This window comes from Musca domestica, unplaced genomic scaffold (genome assembly GCF_030504385.1).
Source record: "Musca domestica strain aabys unplaced genomic scaffold, Musca_domestica.polishedcontigs.V.1.1 8, whole genome shotgun sequence".
Taxonomy (NCBI): Eukaryota; Metazoa; Arthropoda; class Insecta; order Diptera; family Muscidae; genus Musca; species Musca domestica.
The window spans coordinates 3153711-3167109 of NW_026712409.1; the positions used below are offsets into that span (position 1 = coordinate 3153711).

General features: G+C 34.3%; 1 protein-coding gene across 2 annotated transcripts; it reads right to left on the reverse strand.

Moving 5' to 3' along the window:
- Positions 1-4493: 4493 nt before the first annotated feature.
- On the reverse strand, positions 4494-7613 carry LOC109614219 (E3 SUMO-protein ligase ZBED1-like). 2 transcript variants are annotated; one of them, XM_020039576.2, is made up of 3 exons: positions 7426-7613; positions 5717-7356; positions 4494-5663 (listed from the first exon to the last, which is right to left on the reverse strand). In XM_020039576.2, the coding sequence occupies exons 1-3, from the start codon at positions 7451-7453 to the stop codon at positions 5472-5474; spliced, it is 1860 nt and encodes a 619-aa protein (XP_019895135.2). In that variant the 5' UTR covers positions 7454-7613; the 3' UTR covers positions 4494-5471. The 2 variants fall into 2 exon arrangements, with proteins under 2 accessions (XP_019895135.2, XP_019895134.2); XM_020039575.2 differs by having other exon boundaries at positions 5717-7359; positions 7426-7611.
- Between the last annotated feature and the right edge of the window lie 5786 nt (positions 7614-13399).

Consider the following 13399-nt stretch of genomic DNA (forward strand, 5'->3'; position numbering starts at 1 on the left):
TTGGGAATTGTGATTAATGGATTGTTGAGATTTCTAGACGACCGTGAAATACCCGGCGTAGAATATTTTGCTAAATAGAGGAGCAGAGAGGACTTTAAAATGATGCATGTACTTATATTCAAGCATATGGTAGAATAATATCAACGGATATCTACAAGGAGAAAATCAGGGTGTAAATATACATATAAACGTACATAACAGGTGTATACATATCGCCAATTTACAGAGTGGCATAAGTCAATAAATGCGTTCTGTAAATAAGAAATTGTTATTTTTATTTTTTCAAATCACACTTTTTTTCAATCAAATGTTCATGTTGATATCCAAAGAAATTTAACATTGATGTCCGTAGAGGGATTATAAAAAAAACAAAAATTAAAGTTGACAACATTGGTATATATCGATAGGTCTTAGCTATAACTTTAATTTCGTCGTAAATTACCGAAATTATAAGAATTTTAATTTTATCGATTTTTGTCAGGAATTCAAAAAATTAGAGAATTCCACTACTAGTGCCCTCTTTGGAATCAATTGCCGATGTAGCAATATAACATTTTGTGAAATAATCGTTTTTTTCTCTGAATATTTTAAGATGTTGACAAGAAGCCAATTCACAATAACAAAAAATTGTATAATTTTAATAGTGGGCCAGCAGGCTAGACACAATAGCGGTCCTAGGGTCGGCAGAGGTTTGATATGTTTAAAACATGCAAAGTACAGTAGACCATGCATATAAGAAACTCAATAAAAATTGCTATTTTTCTTATATGTGTGTTTTTCTTATAGGAATATATTTGCAGGCTATACGAAGACGAGGACCTGCACAAGTAATTTTTTGTCATAAGATGTAGTACAGATTCCGAACTTCAAATGCGAAATTTTAAACAATTCCGGTGGATGGAGTCGCTTATATGATCAAACATTGAATAAAGGAAGGAACCGTTGGTTATACAAAGTCGTTGATCTGCAAAGACAAATTTCTATCTTAGGTTGCAGTATCCATTATGAACATCAAATACGAAATTTGAAATAATACGAAATTGAAAATAATCATAATACCAAATATCGGGGGTATTATTATATGGGGCTATACGTAGACGTGGACTTGATGCATATACAATTTTTTTTCATAGGCCATAGTACACATTACGAGCATTAAATACCAAATTTGAAACAATTCCCTTGTATAACGTCTCTAATATCATAAAAATACCGAATATTGAGATGTTCCGTTCTGGGACTATACGAAAACGTGGGCCTGCATAACTATTTTTTATCAGAGGTTGTAGTAGCCATTAAGATCTTCAAATACGAAATTTGAAACAATTCTGGTAAATAATGTCAAAAATTATGATAGTACCGAATGTTGAGAGTTGGTTTTCGACAGATTTTTTTTAATTTTTCAAGTTCTTTCAGAATGGTGGAGGGTATTAAAAGTTCATCAAGTCCGAACATAGCTGTTAACTTTTTTAACTTCTTTTCTTTTATAGAATGAGTTTGTATAATTTCTTTGCTTAAAAATGCTCGCAATAGGTATCGTGCCGGCAAAGGAGCACACCTTTTAATAAAAAAAACTAATTAAATGACTAGTGGTATATTATCCCACTCCTGACCAATGAGAAGTGGTTCATATTCTTTACTAGCGGACCACATTTACGTGTAGTTCCCCAACCACAATTTATTGTGTGACCTACTTAAGGATGAAAATGGGAGGTGAAAGATATTTATATTATCTGTTACATGATTCTGTATTAAAGGTTTGCCCTACAAATTGTTTGGTAAACAAGAAAGATTAAATCGGGCTTGGGCAAATGCTAAAAAGGAAACTGAGAAATAAAATGCTTTTCTTTGTATATTGATACGAAATTGAATGGGGAAGGAATACACCATTCCAAATGAGTTTTGAACACTTTAGATTCAAGTCAAAATTTAGAAGAACAAAATAAGAAGTATAAGCCGTTATTGCAGACAGATGTACACCCTCATCCTATGTCCGTTTATATAAATATAATTTGGTTGGCGTTATGATTAAAAAAAAGTAATTTTGGACCTTTATGGGGGAGGTACCGTAGGAGTTGATCATGTCGCATCTGGCCAAAGTCGGAGATAAATATTGAGACGTTCCAAGTTAGGACTATATCGACTACTTTATCCAATTTATATGAGATTTGTTTACAATTAAAATTACAATTTTATTATTGAACGTTTGTAAGAGATCTACCAGAAAAAGTCGACCGATGTAGTCCATTTTCAAATTTAACCCACTACTGATTAAAATATAGGAATGTGGATCATTGATTACTTTCCGATTATTAATTAAAATGTTGATATTTTGTGGGGGAGGTACCAGAAGGAGTAAATCGATGTTTTTCTTCTCCGAAGTCTATATAAGTTTGACAATAATATTACGATGAACAAAGTTTGGACAAAATCGGAGACTCCCTTCGAGAGTTATCGTACATACCGGCCAGACAGACAGACGTACAGATAGCCCTAGATCGATTCAAATGTCCTGCAATGGATTTGGTAGTTTTTTTTTGATTCAAAATATTGACCCTTTGTGGGGGAGGGGTATTGTCCATTTTCGCACCTCACCTGGCACTGACAGAAATATCGATATTTGCAAAGTAAATTGGGTGATCCTTCTTTGTTCTATAAGGTTAATTTTTTTCTGTCAAAATTGTAAACTTTTGTGGGGAAGGTATCAGAAGGAATAGACCGATATTGTTCATCACTGAACTCGATCTATGTTTGGTAAAAATATAATGATGAGCCAAGTTTGGACCAAGTTCGGATGCTCTCTTCGAAGTTCCGATCACCTCTAAATCGCCTCCAATAAAAATTATTAAACCCCGTTTTAAAAATGTGACACATTTATATTGTATTATCCCGTGGATTCGTGCATCGCATTTAAGGCCTCATAGAGTGACTTTTTCTCTAACAAGACATCGGCTAACCCTAAATGAAGTTTATGGTGCCTACTTCCATTGTTTTACAGTAAAATTTAATTACTGAATTTTGTCTGAATGGATCCTCTTAGGTTTCTTGGCCTTCACACTGGGAAAAAGCCCATTGCTACAAAAAAACAAGGTTTGCTGCGAAAAAGATTTGCTAGTACAACTTGAGTCAAAAATGGATTGTTCTGGTGGTTAATTATAATATGCTTAACCACAATGACTCCTTAATAAATACTATTTTCCAAAGAACGGCCTTGTAAGCCTGGTTAAGCGGCATTATTGAACGTGGATAATAATGCCGCTTAACCAAACGTGTCGCATAGCAATGAGTGTGTGAAAGTGTCTCACTGGCTTTGCTTCCACGGCAAATTTCGTAGCATTAAGCTCGTCTCGGAAGAAAAACAAACAAATGTAGTAAAACAAATGTAGAGTACGGAAGTATTACAAGTCCAAATCACTTGCGTGTCGTTCCGTATTTATGCGCTTATATACAAAAAGAATCTAAAATTACAGAGCTCTTGAAAAAGAGACAATGCAGTACACATTGCCAACGCTAACAAATGTTCTTGCTGTGAAAAGTTTATTCTTCCTTTTTCCACAAGACTCTGGTGATAACTGCTCTTGCTTGAGAAATACTTAAACAGCGCTGAAATGAATAGCATGATCTGCTCTTTTATGAAAACATTGTGTTCTTGAAATTAACCTCTTTTTATTCCTCCACACATAATTTAGAATTCTGCATTCTCGTCCATTTCAAATGGAATTTGCGACGCAAAAACATTTTTAAACCCAAACTTAAAGAGAGAACAAAACATTTAAAGATAACGTTTTCTGCCCAACATTCGACTTATTTTAGTTGGTATAAAATTTCCATTCCACGTCCAAAAATATCCATAAGATTAAATGTTCAAATAAATAGGTACACAAAATTCGTTAAACGAAAACAGTCAAGTTCTGACACACCACTTAAAATATCCACCTCCAGCCAAATGACTTGATTTTATTATTTTCCTTATCGTTCGTTTGTTTGTTTTTTATTTCGAATTGTGTGTGTATCTCCTCTTCTTCTCTACTAACCTACCCATTCGTTCTTTTAATCGGGTTTCAAAAGAACAGCACACATGTTCTGCTACGTACCAACGCCCAAAACACACAACAAAAACCCTCCCCAATTCATGTCTCATTCCACTGTAAATCCCACCTACCTTCTCTCTGTGCTCTCATTGGTCATGGAAAACAATATTCGTTGTGTGTCGTGTGAACTCGTATGTTTGCCGAATGCCACAACCAATCGTATTGTACTGTCAACTTGTTTTCCTGCTAAACAACTTTCTCACCACCTCAAACAGTGGTGGTGTTTTTTGTTGTTCTTCTCCTTATCGTTCGGCTACATACCTCTCGTATTTGCTGTTGGGACGACGACGACAAGACTCTCCATTGTTTACTCTGAGCTCGATTGAGTTATTTCTGGGCAAAAGTACAGTACGTTCGTTGAATGTTTAGTTTGGCGTTGGCTGTCCGACGTGGAAGTAGAGCTGTCAAACTATCGATATTCGTCCCATTCAATAGTTTCGATAGTTTGTTGTAAAACTATCGATACTATCGATAGTATCGGATATGTAACCAGCGCAATTATGAATAAAAATTTCTCCCTTTAAAAAATCCTCAAGAACAATTCACCAATTCAATTTCCAATTTTCCAACTCAATTTTTCAAATAATTTTTTTCATTAGGAATTTTTATTCATAATTGGACTGAATATTGCATTTCTCGCCTGGTTAGTGCAGCATGACGAATTCGACTAGTATCTAAAGTCATATGGAGTTTTTCGAGCCCCGGAGCCTAATATTGGGAGGGATATTTTGTATAGAGGCGAGCCTAATATGGGGAGGGATATTTTGTAAGACATACAAGAAACAGATGGACAGATTCGAATTCGTAACATTCTTTCAGATGTTACAATCACCAATACTTAGTCATATAATGCAACGGTATAGGACCGGTTAAAGTTGGCCGAGAAGGCTATATGATTAAATCATGTTTACTGATTATCTACAAATCAGTATTATTTTTCCTGAAGAACAAATTACCAATATATTTTAAACAACAAAATAACATTTTTATTCAAGAATATAAAAAGGAAAAAACAAAAGCGCTAATAGCAATGACTTAGTAAATTCATGAGATCATTGAATGAACTATATATAGTGCTTTAAGGCGAATCCATAAAATTACATTTAAAATTAAAATACGTTCTATTAAAAATAAATATTTTTAAATATTAATTTAAATTTTTTTAAGTTCCAATTAAAATAAAATTTTTTGAATTCATTATCGCTTTAATGAAACATTTTTTGGAACATAAAAACAAACTTTTGAACGACTATCTTATTTAAATAAAAATTTTGAAATCCAAAAAAGATACGTTGATTTTCAATTTCAATACAATTGAAAAAATTGTGTTCTTTAACACTAATATTGGTATCGAAGCATATACTATTTTCTATGTGAAAATTATTGGGTAATCCAGTCATTTTTGTTTAAAAAAAGAAGAATGTCTACATTTTTGGATTTTAGGCAAGTTCTTCTGTCTGAAATTATTAAGCCAGCTTTGCTGAACATCCTTTCCGATTCGGTTGAAGTGGCTGGAATACATAAATAACGTGTCGCACATATTTTAAGTGAAGACATGTCATTGGCATTATACTGTAAAAAAAATGTTACGTTAATATGTTATGTAGTTAAATCATCATTCTTACTCTCCAATATTCCAGTGGATCACTTTCTGTCGGAGCATTTTCATTTTCAAAATACTGTCGAGTATAGACTATTGCATCAACTCGGCTTGTTCTTACTTTGTTAGCTATTTTACTTTTCATAAAATTAAGGAGTGGCTGTTGCGGTTCATTGTTCATGCTTTGTGAAGTTGACGGTTCTACAGTTGAAGAATGCCCCTTACATATAGCAGCCATTTCATTTTCTAGGACTTTTGATGCTTGATCTGCATTAAACACAGATCGGAATCCTTCTTTTTTAAACCGTGGATCTAATAATGTGCCTAATCTTGTTGCCGTTCGGTCCTCATAAGGAAATAAACGCTTCTTTATCCGCTCGATTAAGAATAGGCACGCTTGGAGTCCTTCTGGTGTCTTCATTTTTCCTTTTAGCTCTTGAAGACTTTGGAAGAGGCCACATGTTAATGGTATTATTAAGGAAACTGATACAGATGAACTCAATGACGTCTGTACGGTGGCATTTTCAAAGGGCGATAGAATTTCTTTAAGATCCTTCAAGAAGTCAATTTCATCTGCAGTCAGAGGTGATGGAGCTTTTGATGTTGCTAATAGTACAGTTGAAATAAAGTCATTTGTAAGCAATATTCTCTCAATCATCCTGTATGCGCTATTCCAACGTGTGGGCACCTCCTGCAGCAGACTATACGGTTTAACTGTCGCTTGTATGTCCTTAAACTTTTGATATGCGATTGTGCTGGACTTAAAAAATGTCACGATTCGTTTACACTTTGCTAAAACATTTTCTTTTATAAATGTTTGGTTTAAACAGTCTTGAACCAAAAGGTTTATTGTGTGCGCATAGCATGGAAGATGACGTTTCTGTAGCAGCTCACATGCTTTAATCATAGTGCTGTCATTATCTGTAACAACGCACACGACCTTCTCCATAATACCCCATTCGTTGAAAACAGCACGCAACGAAGATGCAATATTATCTGAACCGTGATTGGTGGCCACTAGAAGTTTTTTTGTTGATAAAACAGCTGAACGTAAGGTGAATTCATTCGTGATGAAGTGACACGTGACGGTTAAATAACCTTCATTTGCACGAGATGTCCAACAGTCCGTAGTAATTGAGCAGTAATCGACTTCATTAAGAATATCTTGCAATTTATCTTTGATTTTTTTGTGCAAATTTGCCATATGCACATTTTGTAAAGTATTACGAGATGGCAATTCGTAGCGAGGGTCTAAACATTTTATAAATTTCTGAAAACCCTTGTCATTGACAATGCTGAATGGCTGGACATCGGAAGCAATCATACCCATTAAGGCACTGTCAATTGCTTGTTTACGTTCCGAGGTATTTGCATACGTTTCAACGTTTTTAAGAAAGGGTTTGATAGTATTTGCTGGTTTTGGCAATTCTCGGAAAGTCGGGTGAGCTCGTTTGAGATGGTCGAAAAGGTTTGATGTGTTGCCGCTGGTTTTATATGTTTGGGAACATACACGACATTTAGCATGTTTTCCATCTTTCGTTTTTTCAAAAAAGGCCCATGCTTCTGATGACATCTTTCTTGTTCTTATTTTTTCAAATCCAATATCAGATTCACTACCACTGTTGATATTGCCAATATCAATTACATTTTCTTTGCTGGCTGAGTCTGCTATATACGTTGTTAATAAAATGTTAATACACACAAATAACGAACAGGTCATTAATTAAATCTTACTTTTTGATCTTTTCAGGAACTTCTCCATGATTTGTAGAACCGTCAACTTAAATATAATTATTACTTAGCTGTTGTTTATTTCTCTTACCGAAAAAGTGGCAGCGTCACAACATACGCGTAAGTGATGACATTTTGCCGATACTATCGATAGTGATTAAAAACTATCGATATTCACTAAAAAAAATAAACTATCGATACTATCGATAGTGCTTTCGATAGTTTGACAGCTCTACGTGGAAGTTGACTTGCGCTTGGCAATGTCGATTGGCCCGTTGGTAGAAGCGACGGCACATTGCTGCTTGTAGAGGGGCATGTATGTTTTTTTTTGGTTTCTCCATTTTTAATTTTGTCCACACGTCTTTGTTGTCGTCATCTTCCGTCTGTCTGCATCGACTGGTGTTGCTGACGTGCGGCGATTCTGTTTTTTGTTTAATATTTCACCGATTAAAAATGGCTTTAATGGTGATACGAAAAATGTTTGTGTTGTTCAAAAGAAGAACTGATTTATGAGGGGCATCTGGAACGGAGCATGTTTTCATAATATGGGCATAAATCAAAATGCACAACAACCGCATTCGCTTGCAATGAAAAAGAAGCCATATAGGAAAGGTGATGTGGGTTGGTTGGCTAACGGACTGACTGACTCGGACGCGAAGACGCATTGCGGTTTGTGTTGTACCGGTGGGAAAGTTACCTGCTGTGCCAAGGAAAATAATGACGTAACTTCCATCTGTTGGTACTCGAGTGTTTGCTATTGAAATTCCACTCCCCGTAATAGGTCATTTATTTGCGGTTAGCTAAATTTATCACTTGAATTTCATAAAGATATATTTTTGTTAAGCTATTTTTTTAAAGTTGTGAAATAATTCATAAATAATGAATTGTTCTAAGGAGCCAAGGCAAGCTTTTAGGCATGAGAAACATCAAATCATTTTACATGGAAACATAATAAAATGTAATTATCCAATAAATAGTTCCAATTCCTACGACGACATATTTATGAATCCATAACAACAATTTGCACCTATTCACATGTAAATAATAGGTATTTTAAAATATTACATATTTACAAATCAAACGAATTTGATCAAATAATTTAGTTTTTAAAAAAAATCTGTATGTCAACTATAGAAACATGTCATGACCTCAAATTTCAAAATTTGTTGGTCCTGAAAGCAATTTTTTATAATTGAGCCGTTTGATATTATAAAAAAATATGATGGATAATTCTTTTAAATTACGATTCTTGTAAAATCAACATCCTCACATTTTTGATAATCTTAGCTTATGGTACCGGAGTATTTAGGTACATATATTTTGATTTGACCCTTGGCAACATTGATATGTTGAACGTTTTTAAATGTGTTTTCAAATATAAGTAGATTTTTTATACGTTTTCTTATACGACTTCATTCGGAGATTATCATAATTCGCCGTTTTCAACAACAAATATAAATAATTTTTCATTCAACATTTTCCATTCCAAAATTGGTTTGACAATCCGCTGTTCCAGCAGCTGTTTCGATGCGTCTACCTATATTCTTCTACCCATGTTAAAATGTCTGCCCGGCTGGTGAGCAAAATAACTTTCACAGGGTGTGAGTATCCGTAATAAGTGTGTCAAACTTATATTAAGTTCGGATTTCAGCATATTGTGCTACTCACATACTTTTCCTCAAAAAAGTAGTAAACCTCGGCAAATAACACCGCTTTCGACAGAAACCAGAACGCATATATAGGAAGATTGTCAGGATTATTATAACTGTCAATGCTCGAATGTCTTTCATTTGAGAAATCGGTCCACACCAACGACGTTGTAAGGAGGGGTTAGATTTCCAGCCCCCCTCCAAAATCGTACATTTTTAAACCTTTTTATAGCATTTTGTTTGAAAATCCTACTTTTATAGTTTTTCATTTCATAGCAAATAAATTCAATTCAATAAATTTACACAAGGAACCCATCATCTTACTTGGATCAACGAGATTTCAAAAATATGACCAAAATCTATAAAAACCAACTTGGGATTCATTATGTAGGATATTTCAAATTTCGGATATTTCGACATTTTATACAGGTATATGACATTTCCGACGGTTACAAGTTTTTGGAAGTCGAAAAGCAAACAAAAAAAAATTAAATGGACCATCTATGATGGACACTTCTGTCACCTCCCCCTCAATAGTTTTCAGAACAATTTATATATTTCGTAGAAAGTGAAAGGAACCTCCAATTGAAACTGAAACTTTTTACATTGTAATATATATATCAGGCTTTGATCACGTATGAAAATTGACCAGATCGGACGACATTGTCTAGTACCTTTTTCGCAATCGATCGATCGATCAGAATTTTAAATTAGCACAACTCTAATAAAAGGCAAAGAAATAATCCGATTTACTTCAAACATTGCATATCTTAATGTTTTTGCAGATTTTTTTTGTCAAACTCCTTCTGGTATCTCCCTCACAAAAGTTCAAAATTAACCAAAAATATATCATATAATGAGTATATCTTCCAAATTTGGCTCGGTAAAAAAGGTGAGAAAATGGACGATTATCAGTCAACTTTTTGAAATTTTTGTACGGACACTTTTTTAAACAGTCGTAAATCGCATAAAATGTAAATTTCGTTTCCGATCTGGTCCACATTCCGCCCCTGCCAATATTTTAGACGAAATCCCATGATATATTTTAATGGGATATATATATATATATATATATATATATATATATATATATATATATATATAGTCGCCTTGAAGGCAAGCAATATCGGATCACACTATGTGCTTTCCTCCCTAAAAGGTTCCAAAATTTGGAAAAATCATTAACTCTCATAAAGTGGGAAAAGTTTTTTCCGATTCTCTTCAATTTTCTCGCATAGCAATAGTTTCGCCAACATTAGATTAAGTGTGAAAATAGGATATGTAGGTCCTAGTGACTCCCTCACAAGAGATGTACATAAATGGTCACATGCTGTAAGCATATAGGTTAAGTGCGCCTAAGTTCGACATGTCCCAGTAGTCGACATATTTTTTTATTTAAACTCAAATAAATAAGAATTTTTGAAACTAAATGTAAAAAAGAAATTTTTATTAGCTTGAATATGTCAGCTAGCTATCTTTGTATAAAATTTCGACAAATATGATTTCTTCTACCAAAATGTACTTATATTCTTAAGAAGAAAAAAAGTGGAGACATCAATTTAAAAGAATCGTAAAAATCCTGATGAAAATTTGATGATTTTAACCTAGACTTCACTATATTTTCTCTAAGAAAATGTGAATTTCCATAGAAAAATCATCTTTTCTGATCAAAAATTCTACGCAGAGATAGCTGTTTTAATATGTTTAAGTTAATATGCTTTTTTCCACATTAAGTTATAACAAATTACCCTATAAACTCCATATTATGGTGAAGAATACCCAAGATATGATTTTTTGTTCATCACATTCTCTTGACACTTATTGTCATACTTCTCAATATCCAGCACCAAATGACATTGAGATGACAAGTCTCCTTCATTTCTGACATTTCGTAACAACTCAATATCATCCAGATGTTGTGGCGGCCATAAAAATGAATCAAAGCGCCACACCGACCAAGGCAGCAACATCCCACTCTTCACCATCATAAATCAATAAATAAATAAACATATGACGTAAAGTGGAGCTAATAACAAATGAAGACCCAATATTAAGTTCCGACAAGTGCATACAAACAGTTGGCCAAAGAGGGACGATGGCGGAGGACATGTCAGGGCATTTAAAGGCGATAAAGATTATGATTTGCTAAAAATAATGAAGTCCCATTGATAACGGCTAAGCTTTTTTCTCTGGCCGCACCATTTTTTCTTCGTTGAACAAACGCTGAGAACGAATAACATTGCCAAGTGAAATTTGGCAACATTGAAATTTAAAAGCAATTTTTCCATTTACAAGCTCACACACACATACACACTTGTGCATAGTATCATGGGGTGGGGTGGGACTGGTGGTGTTTCTCAATTTGAGTATTTTGTGACCTTTTTCCGTTGAGGAAATAAACGAGCGAAAGTTTTTTGTTTTGTTTGCAGCAGAGAGCTTCACAATTGAATATCCAATGAATTGTTGGCTCTCTGCTCACGCACACAACCACCATTTTAATTTGCGGCGAATTGAAAATGCAAAGAGCAAATCATGAGAGAGAGAGAGGCGAGCAAACTCAATTATATTTCTCCGGCTCTCTCTCTCTTACGAACGCTAAACTTTTACGACTACGTGTGTGTGTGCGCGTTTTATGTTGTTTTGTATTTTATTTTGCGCTCATTGCGCGCAAATTACGTACAAGCTTTAGATAAAACGAAACGTGGCAACATCGCAGCTGTAGTTAGTTTTAGGTAATTCAAGTCACTGTCAGTCAAATATCTATGGTTGGATGTTGCTGGCGTTGAACTAAATGCACAAAAAGCAAAATATAAAGCAGGCTGGCAAATTATTACGCTAATGGAAAATAAACAATAGACGATTTGCCTATCTGGAAATGCGAAACTCGGATGAAGAAAAGAAAATTGAACAGCAATTAGGCATAAAAAGTAAAATGGAATAGAAAAAGAAAGATGAAAAACGAGCAATTAGTCCATATATCCATTATTAAATTTCAGTTCATAATTAAATTTTTGTCAAAAGGTCACATACACAATGTCAACTAAACTTTCTTTTACTCCTTAGTGACGATAAGGGACCGCAATCGAAATAATGGAACCAGTACACAGACTGGATTATTTTCTAAATTTCAGACGAAAGAAATTAGATTTAATTAAATTTAAGAAGTCTCAAATATTTATAGAAATATTGGTTTTTGACAGTAGTAGTCTTTGTTTTCCAATTTTTGGCATGAAATCTTCCAAAGTGTGCCATTGTCAGTACTTTAAAGTTTTGCTCACCTTCAATATACCACTTTATCGAATGATAATTTGCTTTTAAAATAAATTATGTCGACATTTCTTCCATCTATATGCTGACTTTAGGATAATGCATTTTGCAAGAATATTCTTGTCCTCAGATTTATTCAGTTCGACAGTCCTCTAATACTTGGGAAATATCCAGACGAAACTTCTTAGTTTCAACATAGTTACGATTCTTTTAAATTCAAGGTCCCCACTTTATTTTTGTCACCTCCCTCTTGCTGAAGAAACCTCACGAAAGAAATGGAAATGTCTATATAATAAATAATTTGTTCAATGGAGTTAATGAGTTTAAATATAGGAACTGCCGAATACTAGGACAAGCACCACTTTAAATAATTAATGATTCAAAATGGAGAAATGGCAAAAAGCTCAACTGAAGAAAATTGAATTTTCATGCGAAATACTCTAAAAATATCTACAAATTGGGCCACCTTTGAAAACGTCGTTGCTCTCCAACATTTATAAGCAACAATTTTGAAAACAAGTGTCAATGTAGGTGTAGGGTGAGAAGAAAAAACTGCAACCAATTTCAGACTGCTGCCATTTCAAAGCCACTCGTCCAAAAGCTGGTAAAATTATTCCAGTGACAGATCATCATATTGTTTACAACATTTTGGTGAGAATTTTCCAGAAAAAAGTTATCCGTGATGGAATTCAAGCGTGATAGTGTGATTTCTTTATATTTGGCTGGAAAACCACAAATGGCTATCGTTAGAGCACTACAGCATTTAGATGTGAATAAATCTTTTGTGTCTCGTACCATCGCTCGTTACCGTGATACTGGTAACGTAGCCCGACGTCAAGGAAATGGACCGAAGAAAACAGCAACATCAGCAGAAATGGTTCTTAAACGAAAGAAGCGACTTGATCGAAACCCGCGTCGCAGTGGCTGAAAAATGGCTCGTGAGCTGAACATATCGCAATATTCCATTCGGCAAATATTGAAAAATGAGCTCGGGGTAAAGCCATTGCAATTCCAAAAAGTGCAAGAACTTACACCGCAACAGAAAGAAATAGATTTAAAAG

Bases quoted from the DNA above. Each gene is read 5' to 3' on its own strand.
- LOC109614219 (XM_020039575.2), bottom strand. From the start codon at position 7,453: ATGGAGAAGTTCCTGAAAAGATCAAAAA. The intron at 7,360-7,425 runs GTAAGATTTAAT...CAACGTATATAG, and splicing joins GTTCCTGAAAAGATCAAAAA to CAGACTCAGCCAGCAAAGAA. The intron at 5,664-5,716 runs GTAAGAATGATG...TTTTTTTTACAG, and splicing joins ATCCACTGGAATATTGGAGA to TATAATGCCAATGACATGTC.